The sequence below is a fragment of the Sparassis crispa genome (genome assembly GCF_003851025.1).
Source record: "Sparassis crispa DNA, contig_000009F, whole genome shotgun sequence".
Classification (NCBI taxonomy): Eukaryota; Fungi; Basidiomycota; class Agaricomycetes; order Polyporales; family Sparassidaceae; genus Sparassis; species Sparassis crispa.
In genome coordinates this window covers 1,785,796-1,807,581 of record NW_020939756.1, presented here as the reverse complement: position 1 = coordinate 1,807,581, position 21,786 = coordinate 1,785,796, and the positions used below count along the sequence as shown (strand labels likewise).

The following is a 21,786-nucleotide window of genomic DNA, read 5'->3' as shown; positions in this document are numbered from 1 at the left end:
CTCACCGAACCGCTAACCGAAATACTAAACCTGATTCTAATCCTCATCTAAGCTGACTATAATCGAAACTACAACCGAAACACTAATACCTCTAACGTGGTGTGACTCTAATTTAAACCTCTAACGGATACTCGAAATAACGTCGTCTAGTGCGTCTCTCGTGAATATTTGTATGTCGCTTAGAAACGTTCCTTTGCCGCTTAGAAGTATTTGTATGCCGCTTAGAAACGTCCGTATGTCGCTTACGACACTCTGTATGTGGTCTACTATGCTCCGTACGTCGTTTATCGTACTCTGTATGCTGCCTGTGGTAACCGTCGGTATGTCGCTTAGAAGCCTTTTTTGTATGCCGCTTAGAAATATTCGTATGCCGCTTAGAAATATTCGTATGTCGCTTAGAAATATTTGTATGCTGTCTACGAATGTTTGTATGTCGCCTACGACGCTTCGTATGTGGACTACAAACGTCGGTATGTGGTCTATAAACGTTCGTATGTGGGCTACGACACTCTGTATGCGATCTATAGCGGTCAGTAGCACTCTGTATGCGGTCTATAGCATTCTGTACGCGGTCCGTAGCGTTCTGTATGCGGTCTATAGTGGTCTATGGTACTCTGTATGCGGTCTACAGTACTCTGTATGCGGCCTACTAAATACGACGGTCTATTTTTTATAAACGCGTGATAGATGCGTGACATAATAGATCTACACGAAAAGATAACGTTCCTCACCGAACCGCTAACCGAAATACTAAACCTGATTCTAATCCTCATCTAAGCTGACTATAATCGAAACTACAACCGAAACACTAATACCTCTAACGTGGTGTGACTCTAATTTAAACCTCTAACGGATACTCGAAATAACGTCGTCTAGTGCGTCTCTCGTGAATATTTGTATGTCGCTTAGAAACGTTCCTTTGCCGCTTAGAAGTATTTGTATGCCGCTTAGAAACGTCCGTATGTCGCTTACGACACTCTGTATGTGGTCTACTATGCTCCGTACGTCGTTTATCGTACTCTGTATGCTGCCTGTGGTAACCGTCGGTATGTCGCTTAGAAGCCTTTTTTGTATGCCGCTTAGAAATATTCGTATGCCGCTTAGAAATATTCGTATGTCGCTTAGAAATATTTGTATGCTGTCTACGAATGTTTGTATGTCGCCTACGACGCTTCGTATGTGGACTACAAACGTCGGTATGTGGTCTATAAACGTTCGTATGTGGGCTACGACACTCTGTATGCGATCTATAGCGGTCAGTAGCACTCTGTATGCGGTCTACAGTACTCTGTATGCGGCCTACTAAATACGACGGTCTATTTTTTATAAACGCGTGATAGATGCGTGACATAATAGATCTACACGAAAAGATAACGTTCCTCACCGAACCGCTAACCGAAATACTAAACCTGATTCTAATCCTCATCTAAGCTGACTATAATCGAAACTACAAACCGAAAACACTAATACCTCTAACGTGGTGTGACTCTAATTTAAACCTCTAACGGATACTCGAAATAACGTCGTCTAGTGCGTCTCTCGTGAATATTTGTATGTCGCTTAGAAACGTTCCTTTGCCGCTTAGAAGTATTTGTATGCCGCTTAGAAACGTCCGTATGTCGCTTACGACACTCTGTATGTGGTCTACTATGCTCCGTACGTCGTTTATCGTACTCTGTATGCTGCCTGTGGTAACCGTCGGTATGTCGCTTAGAAGCCTTTTTTGTATGCCGCTTAGAAATATTCGTATGCCGCTTAGAAATATTCGTATGTCGCTTAGAAATATTTGTATGCTGTCTACGAATGTTTGTATGTCGCCTACGACGCTTCGTATGTGGACTACAAACGTCGGTATGTGGTCTATAAACGTTCGTATGTGGGCTACGACACTCTGTATGCGATCTATAGCGGTCAGTAGCACTCTGTATGCGGTCTATAGCATTCTGTACGCGGTCCGTAGCGTTCTGTATGCGGTCTATAGTGGTCTATGGTACTCTGTATGCGGTCTACAGTACTCTGTATGCGGCCTACTAAATACGACGGTCTATTTTTTATAAACGCGTGATAGATGCGTGACATAATAGATCTACACGAAAAGATAACGTTCCTCACCGAACCGCTAACCGAAATACTAAACCTGATTCTAATCCTCATCTAAGCTGACTATAATCGAAACTACAACCGAAACACTAATACCTCTAACGTGGTGTGACTCTAATTTAAACCTCTAACGGATACTCGAAATAACGTCGTCTAGTGCGTCTCTCGTGAATATTTGTATGTCGCTTAGAAACGTTCCTTTGCCGCTTAGAAGTATTTGTATGCCGCTTAGAAACGTCCGTATGTCGCTTACGACACTCTGTATGTGGTCTACTATGCTCCGTACGTCGTTTATCGTACTCTGTATGCTGCCTGTGGTAACCGTCGGTATGTCGCTTAGAAGCCTTTTTTGTATGCCGCTTAGAAATATTCGTATGCCGCTTAGAAATATTCGTATGTCGCTTAGAAATATTTGTATGCTGTCTACGAATGTTTGTATGTCGCCTACGACGCTTCGTATGTGGACTACAAACGTCGGTATGTGGTCTATAAACGTTCGTATGTGGGCTACGACACTCTGTATGCGATCTATAGCGGTCAGTAGCACTCTGTATGCGGTCTATAGCATTCTGTACGCGGTCCGTAGCGTTCTGTATGCGGTCTATAGTGGTCTATGGTACTCTGTATGCGGTCTACAGTACTCTGTATGCGGCCTACTAAATACGACGGTCTATTTTTTATAAACGCGTGATAGATGCGTGACATAATAGATCTACACGAAAAGATAACGTTCCTCACCGAACCGCTAACCGAAATACTAAACCTGATTCTAATCCTCATCTAAGCTGACTATAATCGAAACTACAACCGAAACACTAATACCTCTAACGTGGTGTGACTCTAATTTAAACCTCTAACGGATACTCGAAATAACGTCGTCTAGTGCGTCTCTCGTGAATATTTGTATGTCGCTTAGAAACGTTCCTTTGCCGCTTAGAAGTATTTGTATGCCGCTTAGAAACGTCCGTATGTCGCTTACGACACTCTGTATGTGGTCTACTATGCTCCGTACGTCGTTTATCGTACTCTGTATGCTGCCTGTGGTAACCGTCGGTATGTCGCTTAGAAGCCTTTTTTGTATGCCGCTTAGAAATATTCGTATGCCGCTTAGAAATATTCGTATGTCGCTTAGAAATATTTGTATGCTGTCTACGAATGTTTGTATGTCGCCTACGACGCTTCGTATGTGGACTACAAACGTCGGTATGTGGTCTATAAACGTTCGTATGTGGGCTACGACACTCTGTATGCGATCTATAGCGGTCAGTAGCACTCTGTATGCGGTCTATAGCATTCTGTACGCGGTCCGTAGCGTTCTGTATGCGGTCTATAGTGGTCTATGGTACTCTGTATGCGGTCTACAGTACTCTGTATGCGGCCTACTAAATACGACGGTCTATTTTTTATAAACGCGTGATAGATGCGTGACATAATAGATCTACACGAAAAGATAACGTTCCTCACCGAACCGCTAACCGAAATACTAAACCTGATTCTAATCCTCATCTAAGCTGACTATAATCGAAACTACAACCGAAACACTAATACCTCTAACGTGGTGTGACTCTAATTTAAACCTCTAACGGATACTCGAAATAACGTCGTCTAGTGCGTCTCTCGTGAATATTTGTATGTCGCTTAGAAACGTTCCTTTGCCGCTTAGAAGTATTTGTATGCCGCTTAGAAACGTCCGTATGTCGCTTACGACACTCTGTATGTGGTCTACTATGCTCCGTACGTCGTTTATCGTACTCTGTATGCTGCCTGTGGTAACCGTCGGTATGTCGCTTAGAAGCCTTTTTTGTATGCCGCTTAGAAATATTCGTATGCCGCTTAGAAATATTCGTATGTCGCTTAGAAATATTTGTATGCTGTCTACGAATGTTTGTATGTCGCCTACGACGCTTCGTATGTGGACTACAAACGTCGGTATGTGGTCTATAAACGTTCGTATGTGGGCTACGACACTCTGTATGCGATCTATAGCGGTCAGTAGCACTCTGTATGCGGTCTATAGCATTCTGTACGCGGTCCGTAGCGTTCTGTATGCGGTCTATAGTGGTCTATGGTACTCTGTATGCGGTCTACAGTACTCTGTATGCGGCCTACTAAATACGACGGTCTATTTTTTATAAACGCGTGATAGATGCGTGACATAATAGATCTACACGAAAAGATAACGTTCCTCACCGAACCGCTAACCGAAATACTAAACCTGATTCTAATCCTCATCTAAGCTGACTATAATCGAAACTACAACCGAAACACTAATACCTCTAACGTGGTGTGACTCTAATTTAAACCTCTAACGGATACTCGAAATAACGTCGTCTAGTGCGTCTCTCGTGAATATTTGTATGTCGCTTAGAAACGTTCCTTTGCCGCTTAGAAGTATTTGTATGCCGCTTAGAAACGTCCGTATGTCGCTTACGACACTCTGTATGTGGTCTACTATGCTCCGTACGTCGTTTATCGTACTCTGTATGCTGCCTGTGGTAACCGTCGGTATGTCGCTTAGAAGCCTTTTTTGTATGCCGCTTAGAAATATTCGTATGCCGCTTAGAAATATTCGTATGTCGCTTAGAAATATTTGTATGCTGTCTACGAATGTTTGTATGTCGCCTACGACGCTTCGTATGTGGACTACAAACGTCGGTATGTGGTCTATAAACGTTCGTATGTGGGCTACGACACTCTGTATGCGATCTATAGCGGTCAGTAGCACTCTGTATGCGGTCTATAGCATTCTGTACGCGGTCCGTAGCGTTCTGTATGCGGTCTATAGTGGTCTATGGTACTCTGTATGCGGTCTACAGTACTCTGTATGCGGCCTACTAAATACGACGGTCTATTTTTTATAAACGCGTGATAGATGCGTGACATAATAGATCTACACGAAAAGATAACGTTCCTCACCGAACCGCTAACCGAAATACTAAACCTGATTCTAATCCTCATCTAAGCTGACTATAATCGAAACTACAACCGAAACACTAATACCTCTAACGTGGTGTGACTCTAATTTAAACCTCTAACGGATACTCGAAATAACGTCGTCTAGTGCGTCTCTCGTGAATATTTGTATGTCGCTTAGAAACGTTCCTTTGCCGCTTAGAAGTATTTGTATGCCGCTTAGAAACGTCCGTATGTCGCTTACGACACTCTGTATGTGGTCTACTATGCTCCGTACGTCGTTTATCGTACTCTGTATGCTGCCTGTGGTAACCGTCGGTATGTCGCTTAGAAGCCTTTTTTGTATGCCGCTTAGAAATATTCGTATGCCGCTTAGAAATATTCGTATGTCGCTTAGAAATATTTGTATGCTGTCTACGAATGTTTGTATGTCGCCTACGACGCTTCGTATGTGGACTACAAACGTCGGTATGTGGTCTATAAACGTTCGTATGTGGGCTACGACACTCTGTATGCGATCTATAGCGGTCAGTAGCACTCTGTATGCGGTCTATAGCATTCTGTACGCGGTCCGTAGCGTTCTGTATGCGGTCTATAGTGGTCTATGGTACTCTGTATGCGGTCTACAGTACTCTGTATGCGGCCTACTAAATACGACGGTCTATTTTTTATAAACGCGTGATAGATGCGTGACATAATAGATCTACACGAAAAGATAACGTTCCTCACCGAACCGCTAACCGAAATACTAAACCTGATTCTAATCCTCATCTAAGCTGACTATAATCGAAACTACAACCGAAACACTAATACCTCTAACGTGGTGTGACTCTAATTTAAACCTCTAACGGATACTCGAAATAACGTCGTCTAGTGCGTCTCTCGTGAATATTTGTATGTCGCTTAGAAACGTTCCTTTGCCGCTTAGAAGTATTTGTATGCCGCTTAGAAACGTCCGTATGTCGCTTACGACACTCTGTATGTGGTCTACTATGCTCCGTACGTCGTTTATCGTACTCTGTATGCTGCCTGTGGTAACCGTCGGTATGTCGCTTAGAAGCCTTTTTTGTATGCCGCTTAGAAATATTCGTATGCCGCTTAGAAATATTCGTATGTCGCTTAGAAATATTTGTATGCTGTCTACGAATGTTTGTATGTCGCCTACGACGCTTCGTATGTGGACTACAAACGTCGGTATGTGGTCTATAAACGTTCGTATGTGGGCTACGACACTCTGTATGCGATCTATAGCGGTCAGTAGCACTCTGTATGCGGTCTATAGCATTCTGTACGCGGTCCGTAGCGTTCTGTATGCGGTCTATAGTGGTCTATGGTACTCTGTATGCGGTCTACAGTACTCTGTATGCGGCCTACTAAATACGACGGTCTATTTTTTATAAACGCGTGATAGATGCGTGACATAATAGATCTACACGAAAAGATAACGTTCCTCACCGAACCGCTAACCGAAATACTAAACCTGATTCTAATCCTCATCTAAGCTGACTATAATCGAAACTACAACCGAAACACTAATACCTCTAACGTGGTGTGACTCTAATTTAAACCTCTAACGGATACTCGAAATAACGTCGTCTAGTGCGTCTCTCGTGAATATTTGTATGTCGCTTAGAAACGTTCCTTTGCCGCTTAGAAGTATTTGTATGCCGCTTAGAAACGTCCGTATGTCGCTTACGACACTCTGTATGTGGTCTACTATGCTCCGTACGTCGTTTATCGTACTCTGTATGCTGCCTGTGGTAACCGTCGGTATGTCGCTTAGAAGCCTTTTTTGTATGCCGCTTAGAAATATTCGTATGCCGCTTAGAAATATTCGTATGTCGCTTAGAAATATTTGTATGCTGTCTACGAATGTTTGTATGTCGCCTACGACGCTTCGTATGTGGACTACAAACGTCGGTATGTGGTCTATAAACGTTCGTATGTGGGCTACGACACTCTGTATGCGATCTATAGCGGTCAGTAGCACTCTGTATGCGGTCTATAGCATTCTGTACGCGGTCCGTAGCGTTCTGTATGCGGTCTATAGTGGTCTATGGTACTCTGTATGCGGTCTACAGTACTCTGTATGCGGCCTACTAAATACGACGGTCTATTTTTTATAAACGCGTGATAGATGCGTGACATAATAGATCTACACGAAAAGATAACGTTCCTCACCGAACCGCTAACCGAAATACTAAACCTGATTCTAATCCTCATCTAAGCTGACTATAATCGAAACTACAACCGAAACACTAATACCTCTAACGTGGTGTGACTCTAATTTAAACCTCTAACGGATACTCGAAATAACGTCGTCTAGTGCGTCTCTCGTGAATATTTGTATGTCGCTTAGAAACGTTCCTTTGCCGCTTAGAAGTATTTGTATGCCGCTTAGAAACGTCCGTATGTCGCTTACGACACTCTGTATGTGGTCTACTATGCTCCGTACGTCGTTTATCGTACTCTGTATGCTGCCTGTGGTAACCGTCGGTATGTCGCTTAGAAGCCTTTTTTGTATGCCGCTTAGAAATATTCGTATGCCGCTTAGAAATATTCGTATGTCGCTTAGAAATATTTGTATGCTGTCTACGAATGTTTGTATGTCGCCTACGACGCTTCGTATGTGGACTACAAACGTCGGTATGTGGTCTATAAACGTTCGTATGTGGGCTACGACACTCTGTATGCGATCTATAGCGGTCAGTAGCACTCTGTATGCGGTCTATAGCATTCTGTACGCGGTCCGTAGCGTTCTGTATGCGGTCTATAGTGGTCTATGGTACTCTGTATGCGGTCTACAGTACTCTGTATGCGGCCTACTAAATACGACGGTCTATTTTTTATAAACGCGTGATAGATGCGTGACATAATAGATCTACACGAAAAGATAACGTTCCTCACCGAACCGCTAACCGAAATACTAAACCTGATTCTAATCCTCATCTAAGCTGACTATAATCGAAACTACAACCGAAACACTAATACCTCTAACGTGGTGTGACTCTAATTTAAACCTCTAACGGATACTCGAAATAACGTCGTCTAGTGCGTCTCTCGTGAATATTTGTATGTCGCTTAGAAACGTTCCTTTGCCGCTTAGAAGTATTTGTATGCCGCTTAGAAACGTCCGTATGTCGCTTACGACACTCTGTATGTGGTCTACTATGCTCCGTACGTCGTTTATCGTACTCTGTATGCTGCCTGTGGTAACCGTCGGTATGTCGCTTAGAAGCCTTTTTTGTATGCCGCTTAGAAATATTCGTATGCCGCTTAGAAATATTCGTATGTCGCTTAGAAATATTTGTATGCTGTCTACGAATGTTTGTATGTCGCCTACGACGCTTCGTATGTGGACTACAAACGTCGGTATGTGGTCTATAAACGTTCGTATGTGGGCTACGACACTCTGTATGCGATCTATAGCGGTCAGTAGCACTCTGTATGCGGTCTATAGCATTCTGTACGCGGTCCGTAGCGTTCTGTATGCGGTCTATAGTGGTCTATGGTACTCTGTATGCGGTCTACAGTACTCTGTATGCGGCCTACTAAATACGACGGTCTATTTTTTATAAACGCGTGATAGATGCGTGACATAATAGATCTACACGAAAAGATAACGTTCCTCACCGAACCGCTAACCGAAATACTAAACCTGATTCTAATCCTCATCTAAGCTGACTATAATCGAAACTACAACCGAAACACTAATACCTCTAACGTGGTGTGACTCTAATTTAAACCTCTAACGGATACTCGAAATAACGTCGTCTAGTGCGTCTCTCGTGAATATTTGTATGTCGCTTAGAAACGTTCCTTTGCCGCTTAGAAGTATTTGTATGCCGCTTAGAAACGTCCGTATGTCGCTTACGACACTCTGTATGTGGTCTACTATGCTCCGTACGTCGTTTATCGTACTCTGTATGCTGCCTGTGGTAACCGTCGGTATGTCGCTTAGAAGCCTTTTTTGTATGCCGCTTAGAAATATTCGTATGCCGCTTAGAAATATTCGTATGTCGCTTAGAAATATTTGTATGCTGTCTACGAATGTTTGTATGTCGCCTACGACGCTTCGTATGTGGACTACAAACGTCGGTATGTGGTCTATAAACGTTCGTATGTGGGCTACGACACTCTGTATGCGATCTATAGCGGTCAGTAGCACTCTGTATGCGGTCTATAGCATTCTGTACGCGGTCCGTAGCGTTCTGTATGCGGTCTATAGTGGTCTATGGTACTCTGTATGCGGTCTACAGTACTCTGTATGCGGCCTACTAAATACGACGGTCTATTTTTTATAAACGCGTGATAGATGCGTGACATAATAGATCTACACGAAAAGATAACGTTCCTCACCGAACCGCTAACCGAAATACTAAACCTGATTCTAATCCTCATCTAAGCTGACTATAATCGAAACTACAACCGAAACACTAATACCTCTAACGTGGTGTGACTCTAATTTAAACCTCTAACGGATACTCGAAATAACGTCGTCTAGTGCGTCTCTCGTGAATATTTGTATGTCGCTTAGAAACGTTCCTTTGCCGCTTAGAAGTATTTGTATGCCGCTTAGAAACGTCCGTATGTCGCTTACGACACTCTGTATGTGGTCTACTATGCTCCGTACGTCGTTTATCGTACTCTGTATGCTGCCTGTGGTAACCGTCGGTATGTCGCTTAGAAGCCTTTTTTGTATGCCGCTTAGAAATATTCGTATGCCGCTTAGAAATATTCGTATGTCGCTTAGAAATATTTGTATGCTGTCTACGAATGTTTGTATGTCGCCTACGACGCTTCGTATGTGGACTACAAACGTCGGTATGTGGTCTATAAACGTTCGTATGTGGGCTACGACACTCTGTATGCGATCTATAGCGGTCAGTAGCACTCTGTATGCGGTCTATAGCATTCTGTACGCGGTCCGTAGCGTTCTGTATGCGGTCTATAGTGGTCTATGGTACTCTGTATGCGGTCTACAGTACTCTGTATGCGGCCTACTAAATACGACGGTCTATTTTTTATAAACGCGTGATAGATGCGTGACATAATAGATCTACACGAAAAGATAACGTTCCTCACCGAACCGCTAACCGAAATACTAAACCTGATTCTAATCCTCATCTAAGCTGACTATAATCGAAACTACAACCGAAACACTAATACCTCTAACGTGGTGTGACTCTAATTTAAACCTCTAACGGATACTCGAAATAACGTCGTCTAGTGCGTCTCTCGTGAATATTTGTATGTCGCTTAGAAACGTTCCTTTGCCGCTTAGAAGTATTTGTATGCCGCTTAGAAACGTCCGTATGTCGCTTACGACACTCTGTATGTGGTCTACTATGCTCCGTACGTCGTTTATCGTACTCTGTATGCTGCCTGTGGTAACCGTCGGTATGTCGCTTAGAAGCCTTTTTTGTATGCCGCTTAGAAATATTCGTATGCCGCTTAGAAATATTCGTATGTCGCTTAGAAATATTTGTATGCTGTCTACGAATGTTTGTATGTCGCCTACGACGCTTCGTATGTGGACTACAAACGTCGGTATGTGGTCTATAAACGTTCGTATGTGGGCTACGACACTCTGTATGCGATCTATAGCGGTCAGTAGCACTCTGTATGCGGTCTATAGCATTCTGTACGCGGTCCGTAGCGTTCTGTATGCGGTCTATAGTGGTCTATGGTACTCTGTATGCGGTCTACAGTACTCTGTATGCGGCCTACTAAATACGACGGTCTATTTTTTATAAACGCGTGATAGATGCGTGACATAATAGATCTACACGAAAAGATAACGTTCCTCACCGAACCGCTAACCGAAATACTAAACCTGATTCTAATCCTCATCTAAGCTGACTATAATCGAAACTACAACCGAAACACTAATACCTCTAACGTGGTGTGACTCTAATTTAAACCTCTAACGGATACTCGAAATAACGTCGTCTAGTGCGTCTCTCGTGAATATTTGTATGTCGCTTAGAAACGTTCCTTTGCCGCTTAGAAGTATTTGTATGCCGCTTAGAAACGTCCGTATGTCGCTTACGACACTCTGTATGTGGTCTACTATGCTCCGTACGTCGTTTATCGTACTCTGTATGCTGCCTGTGGTAACCGTCGGTATGTCGCTTAGAAGCCTTTTTTGTATGCCGCTTAGAAATATTCGTATGCCGCTTAGAAATATTCGTATGTCGCTTAGAAATATTTGTATGCTGTCTACGAATGTTTGTATGTCGCCTACGACGCTTCGTATGTGGACTACAAACGTCGGTATGTGGTCTATAAACGTTCGTATGTGGGCTACGACACTCTGTATGCGATCTATAGCGGTCAGTAGCACTCTGTATGCGGTCTATAGCATTCTGTACGCGGTCCGTAGCGTTCTGTATGCGGTCTATAGTGGTCTATGGTACTCTGTATGCGGTCTACAGTACTCTGTATGCGGCCTACTAAATACGACGGTCTATTTTTTATAAACGCGTGATAGATGCGTGACATAATAGATCTACACGAAAAGATAACGTTCCTCACCGAACCGCTAACCGAAATACTAAACCTGATTCTAATCCTCATCTAAGCTGACTATAATCGAAACTACAACCGAAACACTAATACCTCTAACGTGGTGTGACTCTAATTTAAACCTCTAACGGATACTCGAAATAACGTCGTCTAGTGCGTCTCTCGTGAATATTTGTATGTCGCTTAGAAACGTTCCTTTGCCGCTTAGAAGTATTTGTATGCCGCTTAGAAACGTCCGTATGTCGCTTACGACACTCTGTATGTGGTCTACTATGCTCCGTACGTCGTTTATCGTACTCTGTATGCTGCCTGTGGTAACCGTCGGTATGTCGCTTAGAAGCCTTTTTTGTATGCCGCTTAGAAATATTCGTATGCCGCTTAGAAATATTCGTATGTCGCTTAGAAATATTTGTATGCTGTCTACGAATGTTTGTATGTCGCCTACGACGCTTCGTATGTGGACTACAAACGTCGGTATGTGGTCTATAAACGTTCGTATGTGGGCTACGACACTCTGTATGCGATCTATAGCGGTCAGTAGCACTCTGTATGCGGTCTATAGCATTCTGTACGCGGTCCGTAGCGTTCTGTATGCGGTCTATAGTGGTCTATGGTACTCTGTATGCGGTCTACAGTACTCTGTATGCGGCCTACTAAATACGACGGTCTATTTTTTATAAACGCGTGATAGATGCGTGACATAATAGATCTACACGAAAAGATAACGTTCCTCACCGAACCGCTAACCGAAATACTAAACCTGATTCTAATCCTCATCTAAGCTGACTATAATCGAAACTACAACCGAAACACTAATACCTCTAACGTGGTGTGACTCTAATTTAAACCTCTAACGGATACTCGAAATAACGTCGTCTAGTGCGTCTCTCGTGAATATTTGTATGTCGCTTAGAAACGTTCCTTTGCCGCTTAGAAGTATTTGTATGCCGCTTAGAAACGTCCGTATGTCGCTTACGACACTCTGTATGTGGTCTACTATGCTCCGTACGTCGTTTATCGTACTCTGTATGCTGCCTGTGGTAACCGTCGGTATGTCGCTTAGAAGCCTTTTTTGTATGCCGCTTAGAAATATTCGTATGCCGCTTAGAAATATTCGTATGTCGCTTAGAAATATTTGTATGCTGTCTACGAATGTTTGTATGTCGCCTACGACGCTTCGTATGTGGACTACAAACGTCGGTATGTGGTCTATAAACGTTCGTATGTGGGCTACGACACTCTGTATGCGATCTATAGCGGTCAGTAGCACTCTGTATGCGGTCTATAGCATTCTGTACGCGGTCCGTAGCGTTCTGTATGCGGTCTATAGTGGTCTATGGTACTCTGTATGCGGTCTACAGTACTCTGTATGCGGCCTACTAAATACGACGGTCTATTTTTTATAAACGCGTGATAGATGCGTGACATAATAGATCTACACGAAAAGATAACGTTCCTCACCGAACCGCTAACCGAAATACTAAACCTGATTCTAATCCTCATCTAAGCTGACTATAATCGAAACTACAACCGAAACACTAATACCTCTAACGTGGTGTGACTCTAATTTAAACCTCTAACGGATACTCGAAATAACGTCGTCTAGTGCGTCTCTCGTGAATATTTGTATGTCGCTTAGAAACGTTCCTTTGCCGCTTAGAAGTATTTGTATGCCGCTTAGAAACGTCCGTATGTCGCTTACGACACTCTGTATGTGGTCTACTATGCTCCGTACGTCGTTTATCGTACTCTGTATGCTGCCTGTGGTAACCGTCGGTATGTCGCTTAGAAGCCTTTTTTGTATGCCGCTTAGAAATATTCGTATGCCGCTTAGAAATATTCGTATGTCGCTTAGAAATATTTGTATGCTGTCTACGAATGTTTGTATGTCGCCTACGACGCTTCGTATGTGGACTACAAACGTCGGTATGTGGTCTATAAACGTTCGTATGTGGGCTACGACACTCTGTATGCGATCTATAGCGGTCAGTAGCACTCTGTATGCGGTCTATAGCATTCTGTACGCGGTCCGTAGCGTTCTGTATGCGGTCTATAGTGGTCTATGGTACTCTGTATGCGGTCTACAGTACTCTGTATGCGGCCTACTAAATACGACGGTCTATTTTTTATAAACGCGTGATAGATGCGTGACATAATAGATCTACACGAAAAGATAACGTTCCTCACCGAACCGCTAACCGAAATACTAAACCTGATTCTAATCCTCATCTAAGCTGACTATAATCGAAACTACAACCGAAACACTAATACCTCTAACGTGGTGTGACTCTAATTTAAACCTCTAACGGATACTCGAAATAACGTCGTCTAGTGCGTCTCTCGTGAATATTTGTATGTCGCTTAGAAACGTTCCTTTGCCGCTTAGAAGTATTTGTATGCCGCTTAGAAACGTCCGTATGTCGCTTACGACACTCTGTATGTGGTCTACTATGCTCCGTACGTCGTTTATCGTACTCTGTATGCTGCCTGTGGTAACCGTCGGTATGTCGCTTAGAAGCCTTTTTTGTATGCCGCTTAGAAATATTCGTATGCCGCTTAGAAATATTCGTATGTCGCTTAGAAATATTTGTATGCTGTCTACGAATGTTTGTATGTCGCCTACGACGCTTCGTATGTGGACTACAAACGTCGGTATGTGGTCTATAAACGTTCGTATGTGGGCTACGACACTCTGTATGCGATCTATAGCGGTCAGTAGCACTCTGTATGCGGTCTATAGCATTCTGTACGCGGTCCGTAGCGTTCTGTATGCGGTCTATAGTGGTCTATGGTACTCTGTATGCGGTCTACAGTACTCTGTATGCGGCCTACTAAATACGACGGTCTATTTTTTATAAACGCGTGATAGATGCGTGACATAATAGATCTACACGAAAAGATAACGTTCCTCACCGAACCGCTAACCGAAATACTAAACCTGATTCTAATCCTCATCTAAGCTGACTATAATCGAAACTACAACCGAAACACTAATACCTCTAACGTGGTGTGACTCTAATTTAAACCTCTAACGGATACTCGAAATAACGTCGTCTAGTGCGTCTCTCGTGAATATTTGTATGTCGCTTAGAAACGTTCCTTTGCCGCTTAGAAGTATTTGTATGCCGCTTAGAAACGTCCGTATGTCGCTTACGACACTCTGTATGTGGTCTACTATGCTCCGTACGTCGTTTATCGTACTCTGTATGCTGCCTGTGGTAACCGTCGGTATGTCGCTTAGAAGCCTTTTTTGTATGCCGCTTAGAAATATTCGTATGCCGCTTAGAAATATTCGTATGTCGCTTAGAAATATTTGTATGCTGTCTACGAATGTTTGTATGTCGCCTACGACGCTTCGTATGTGGACTACAAACGTCGGTATGTGGTCTATAAACGTTCGTATGTGGGCTACGACACTCTGTATGCGATCTATAGCGGTCAGTAGCACTCTGTATGCGGTCTATAGCATTCTGTACGCGGTCCGTAGCGTTCTGTATGCGGTCTATAGTGGTCTATGGTACTCTGTATGCGGTCTACAGTACTCTGTATGCGGCCTACTAAATACGACGGTCTATTTTTTATAAACGCGTGATAGATGCGTGACATAATAGATCTACACGAAAAGATAACGTTCCTCACCGAACCGCTAACCGAAATACTAAACCTGATTCTAATCCTCATCTAAGCTGACTATAATCGAAACTACAACCGAAACACTAATACCTCTAACGTGGTGTGACTCTAATTTAAACCTCTAACGGATACTCGAAATAACGTCGTCTAGTGCGTCTCTCGTGAATATTTGTATGTCGCTTAGAAACGTTCCTTTGCCGCTTAGAAGTATTTGTATGCCGCTTAGAAACGTCCGTATGTCGCTTACGACACTCTGTATGTGGTCTACTATGCTCCGTACGTCGTTTATCGTACTCTGTATGCTGCCTGTGGTAACCGTCGGTATGTCGCTTAGAAGCCTTTTTTGTATGCCGCTTAGAAATATTCGTATGCCGCTTAGAAATATTCGTATGTCGCTTAGAAATATTTGTATGCTGTCTACGAATGTTTGTATGTCGCCTACGACGCTTCGTATGTGGACTACAAACGTCGGTATGTGGTCTATAAACGTTCGTATGTGGGCTACGACACTCTGTATGCGATCTATAGCGGTCAGTAGCACTCTGTATGCGGTCTATAGCATTCTGTACGCGGTCCGTAGCGTTCTGTATGCGGTCTATAGTGGTCTATGGTACTCTGTATGCGGTCTACAGTACTCTGTATGCGGCCTACTAAATACGACGGTCTATTTTTTATAAACGCGTGATAGATGCGTGACATAATAGATCTACACGAAAAGATAACGTTCCTCACCGAACCGCTAACCGAAATACTAAACCTGATTCTAATCCTCATCTAAGCTGACTATAATCGAAACTACAACCGAAACACTAATACCTCTAACGTGGTGTGACTCTAATTTAAACCTCTAACGGATACTCGAAATAACGTCGTCTAGTGCGTCTCTCGTGAATATTTGTATGTCGCTTAGAAACGTTCCTTTGCCGCTTAGAAGTATTTGTATGCCGCTTAGAAACGTCCGTATGTCGCTTACGACACTCTGTATGTGGTCTACTATGCTCCGTACGTCGTTTATCGTACTCTGTATGCTGCCTGTGGTAACCGTCGGTATGTCGCTTAGAAGCCTTTTTTGTATGCCGCTTAGAAATATTCGTATGCCGCTTAGAAATATTCGTATGTCGCTTAGAAATATTTGTATGCTGTCTACGAATGTTTGTATGTCGCCTACGACGCTTCGTATGTGGACTACAAACGTCGGTATGTGGTCTATAAACGTTCGTATGTGGGCTACGACACTCTGTATGCGATCTATAGCGGTCAGTAGCACTCTGTATGCGGTCTATAGCATTCTGTACGCGGTCCGTAGCGTTCTGTATGCGGTCTATAGTGGTCTATGGTACTCTGTATGCGGTCTACAGTACTCTGTATGCGGCCTACTAAATACGACGGTCTATTTTTTATAAACGCGTGATAGATGCGTGACATAATAGATCTACACGAAAAGATAACGTTCCTCACCGAACCGCTAACCGAAATACTAAACCTGATTCTAATCCTCATCTAAGCTGACTATAATCGAAACTACAACCGAAACACTAATACCTCTAACGTGGTGTGACTCTAATTTAAACCTCTAACGGATACTCGAAATAACGTCGTCTAGTGCGTCTCTCGTGAATATTTGTATGTCGCTTAGAAACGTTCCTTTGCCGCTTAGAAGTATTTGTATGCCGCTTAGAAACGTCCGTATGTCGCTTACGACACTCTGTATGTGGTCTACTATGCTCCGTACGTCGTTTATCGTACTCTGTATGCTGCCTGTGGTAACCGTCGGTATGTCGCTTAGAAGCCTTTTTTGTATGCCGCTTAGAAATATTCGTATGCCGCTTAGAAATATTCGTATGTCGCTTAGAAATATTTGTATGCTGTCTACGAATGTTTGTATGTCGCCTACGACGCTTCGTATGTGGACTACAAACGTCGGTATGTGGTCTATAAACGTTCGTATGTGGGCTACGACACTCTGTATGCGATCTATAGCGGTCAGTAGCACTCTGTATGCGGTCTATAGCATTCTGTACGCGGTCCGTAGCGTTCTGTATGCGGTCTATAGTGGTCTATGGTACTCTGTATGCGGTCTACAGTACTCTGTATGCGGCCTACTAAATACGACGGTCTATTTTTTATAAACGCGTGATAGATGCGTGACATAATAGATCTACACGAAAAGATAACGTTCCTCACCGAACCGCTAACCGAAATACTAAACCTGATTCTAATCCTCATCTAAGCTGACTATAATCGAAACTACAACCGAAACACTAATACCTCTAACGTGGTGTGACTCTAATTTAAACCTCTAACGGATACTCGAAATAACGTCGTCTAGTGCGTCTCTCGTGAATATTTGTATGTCGCTTAGAAACGTTCCTTTGCCGCTTAGAAGTATTTGTATGCCGCTTAGAAACGTCCGTATGTCGCTTACGACACTCTGTATGTGGTCTACTATGCTCCGTACGTCGTTTATCGTACTCTGTATGCTGCCTGTGGTAACCGTCGGTATGTCGCTTAGAAGCCTTTTTTGTATGCCGCTTAGAAATATTCGTATGCCGCTTAGAAATATTCGTATGTCGCTTAGAAATATTTGTATGCTGTCTACGAATGTTTGTATGTCGCCTACGACGCTTCGTATGTGGACTACAAACGTCGGTATGTGGTCTATAAACGTTCGTATGTGGGCTACGACACTCTGTATGCGATCTATAGCGGTCAGTAGCACTCTGTATGCGGTCTATAGCATTCTGTACGCGGTCCGTAGCGTTCTGTATGCGGTCTATAGTGGTCTATGGTACTCTGTATGCGGTCTACAGTACTCTGTATGCGGCCTACTAAATACGACGGTCTATTTTTTATAAACGCGTGATAGATGCGTGACATAATAGATCTACACGAAAAGATAACGTTCCTCACCGAACCGCTAACCGAAATACTAAACCTGATTCTAATCCTCATCTAAGCTGACTATAATCGAAACTACAACCGAAACACTAATACCTCTAACGTGGTGTGACTCTAATTTAAACCTCTAACGGATACTCGAAATAACGTCGTCTAGTGCGTCTCTCGTGAATATTTGTATGTCGCTTAGAAACGTTCCTTTGCCGCTTAGAAGTATTTGTATGCCGCTTAGAAACGTCCGTATGTCGCTTACGACACTCTGTATGTGGTCTACTATGCTCCGTACGTCGTTTATCGTACTCTGTATGCTGCCTGTGGTAACCGTCGGTATGTCGCTTAGAAGCCTTTTTTGTATGCCGCTTAGAAATATTCGTATGCCGCTTAGAAATATTCGTATGTCGCTTAGAAATATTTGTATGCTGTCTACGAATGTTTGTATGTCGCCTACGACGCTTCGTATGTGGACTACAAACGTCGGTATGTGGTCTATAAACGTTCGTATGTGGGCTACGACACTCTGTATGCGATCTATAGCGGTCAGTAGCACTCTGTATGCGGTCTATAGCATTCTGTACGCGGTCCGTAGCGTTCTGTATGCGGTCTATAGTGGTCTATGGTACTCTGTATGCGGTCTACAGTACTCTGTATGCGGCCTACTAAATACGACGGTCTATTTTTTATAAACGCGTGATAGATGCGTGACATAATAGATCTACACGAAAAGATAACGTTCCTCACCGAACCGCTAACCGAAATACTAAACCTGATTCTAATCCTCATCTAAGCTGACTATAATCGAAACTACAACCGAAACACTAATACCTCTAACGTGGTGTGACTCTAATTTAAACCTCTAACGGATACTCGAAATAACGTCGTCTAGTGCGTCTCTCGTGAATATTTGTATGTCGCTTAGAAACGTTCCTTTGCCGCTTAGAAGTATTTGTATGCCGCTTAGAAACGTCCGTATGTCGCTTACGACACTCTGTATGTGGTCTACTATGCTCCGTACGTCGTTTATCGTACTCTGTATGCTGCCTGTGGTAACCGTCGGTATGTCGCTTAGAAGCCTTTTTTGTATGCCGCTTAGAAATATTCGTATGCCGCTTAGAAATATTCGTATGTCGCTTAGAAATATTTGTATGCTGTCTACGAATGTTTGTATGTCGCCTACGACGCTTCGTATGTGGACTACAAACGTCGGTATGTGGTCTATAAACGTTCGTATGTGGGCTACGACACTCTGTATGCGATCTATAGCGGTCAGTAGCACTCTGTATGCGGTCTATAGCATTCTGTACGCGGTCCGTAGCGTTCTGTATGCGGTCTATAGTGGTCTATGGTACTCTGTATGCGGTCTACAGTACTCTGTATGCGGCCTACTAAATACGACGGTCTATTTTTTATAAACGCGTGATAGATGCGTGACATAATAGATCTACACGAAAAGATAACGTTCCTCACCGAACCGCTAACCGAAATACTAAACCTGATTCTAATCCTCATCTAAGCTGACTATAATCGAAACTACAACCGAAACACTAATACCTCTAACGTGGTGTGACTCTAATTTAAACCTCTAACGGATACTCGAAATAACGTCGTCTAGTGCGTCTCTCGTGAATATTTGTATGTCGCTTAGAAACGTTCCTTTGCCGCTTAGAAGTATTTGTATGCCGCTTAGAAACGTCCGTATGTCGCTTACGACACTCTGTATGTGGTCTACTATGCTCCGTACGTCGTTTATCGTACTCTGTATGCTGCCTGTGGTAACCGTCGGTATGTCGCTTAGAAGCCTTTTTTGTATGCCGCTTAGAAATATTCGTATGCCGCTTAGAAATATTCGTATGTCGCTTAGAAATATTTGTATGCTGTCTACGAATGTTTGTATGTCGCCTACGACGCTTCGTATGTGGACTACAAACGTCGGTATGTGGTCTATAAACGTTCGTATGTGGGCTACGACACTCTGTATGCGATCTATAGCGGTCAGTAGCACTCTGTATGCGGTCTATAGCATTCTGTACGCGGTCCGTAGCGTTCTGTATGCGGTCTATAGTGGTCTATGGTACTCTGTATGCGGTCTACAGTACTCTGTATGCGGCCTACTAAATACGACGGTCTATTTTTTATAAACGCGTGATAGATGCGTGACATAATAGATCTACACGAAAAGATAACGTTCCTCACCGAACCGCTAACCGAAATACTAAACCTGATTCTAATCCTCATCTAAGCTGACTATAATCGAAACTACAACCGAAACACTAATACCTCTAACGTGGTGTGACTCTAATTTAAACCTCTAACGGATACTCGAAATAACGTCGTCTAGTGCGTCTCTCGTGAATATTTGTATGTCGCTTAGAAACGTTCCTTTGCCGCTTAGAAGTATTTGTATGCCGCTTAGAAACGTCCGTATGTCGCTTACGACACTCTGTATGTGGTCTACTATGCTCCGTACGTCGTTTATCGTACTCTGTATGCTGCCTGTGGTAACCGTCGGTATGTCGCTTAGAAGCCTTTTTTGTATGCCGCTTAGAAATATTCGTATGCCGCTTAGAAATATTCGTATGTCGCTTAGAAATATTTGTATGCTGTCTACGAATGTTTGTATGTCGCCTACGACGCTTCGTATGTGGACTACAAACGTCGGTATGTGGTCTATAAACGTTCGTATGTGGGCTACGACACTCTGTATGCGATCTATAGCGGTCAGTAGCACTCTGTATGCGGTCTATAGCATTCTGTACGCGGTCCGTAGCGTTCTGTATGCGGTCTATAGTGGTCTATGGTACTCTGTATGCGGTCTACAGTACTCTGTATGCGGCCTACTAAATACGACGGTCTATTTTTTATAAACGCGTGATAGATGCGTGACATAATAGATCTACACGAAAAGATAACGTTCCTCACCGAACCGCTAACCGAAATACTAAACCTGATTCTAATCCTCATCTAAGCTGACTATAATCGAAACTACAACCGAAACACTAATACCTCTAACGTGGTGTGACTCTAATTTAAACCTCTAACGGATACTCGAAATAACGTCGTCTAGTGCGTCTCTCGTGAATATTTGTATGTCGCTTAGAAACGTTCCTTTGCCGCTTAGAAGTATTTGTATGCCGCTTAGAAACGTCCGTATGTCGCTTACGACACTCTGTATGTGGTCTACTATGCTCCGTACGTCGTTTATCGTACTCTGTATGCTGCCTGTGGTAACCGTCGGTATGTCGCTTAGAAGCCTTTTTTGTATGCCGCTTAGAAATATTCGTATGCCGCTTAGAAATATTCGTATGTCGCTTAGAAATATTTGTATGCTGTCTACGAATGTTTGTATGTCGCCTACGACGCTTCGTATGTGGACTACAAACGTCGGTATGTGGTCTATAAACGTTCGTATGTGGGCTACGACACAGGCACACAGGGCTTCTCACGGCAGATGGCCGTCCAGGACGGCCACATAAGTTTGTCGGTACCCTTTGTGGCAGTCCGAGATGACCATTTATTATGTGTGTTATATATGGCCTTCCTTTACTACCACTTATTGTCCATCCCTCTAAAGGCCATTACAGCAAGTGGCCATCCAAGATGATCACTTATAGTCAGTACCACAGCCTACAGGAGGTTGTCCGGGTCGGCCATTTCTTGTGCAAGCTGTTCGTGGCCTTCCTGGACTGCCACTTGTGGTTTGTCCCTCTGGTGGCCACT

The 21,786-nt window shown here is 43.3% G+C and overlaps 1 protein-coding gene across 1 annotated transcript; it reads left to right on the top strand.

Annotated features, from left to right (window-relative positions):
- Positions 1-268: 268 nt before the first annotated feature.
- Positions 269-21,576, top strand: SCP_1005730 (hypothetical protein; the record flags this gene model as incomplete). The annotated part of the gene is made up of 6 exons (XM_027762437.1): positions 269-275; positions 4,338-4,384; positions 7,589-7,718; positions 12,324-12,370; positions 16,853-16,881; positions 21,495-21,576. 6 exons carry the CDS (start codon positions 269-271, stop codon positions 21,574-21,576), a joined length of 342 nt encoding a protein of 113 aa, XP_027618238.1.
- Between the last annotated feature and the right edge of the window lie 210 nt (positions 21,577-21,786).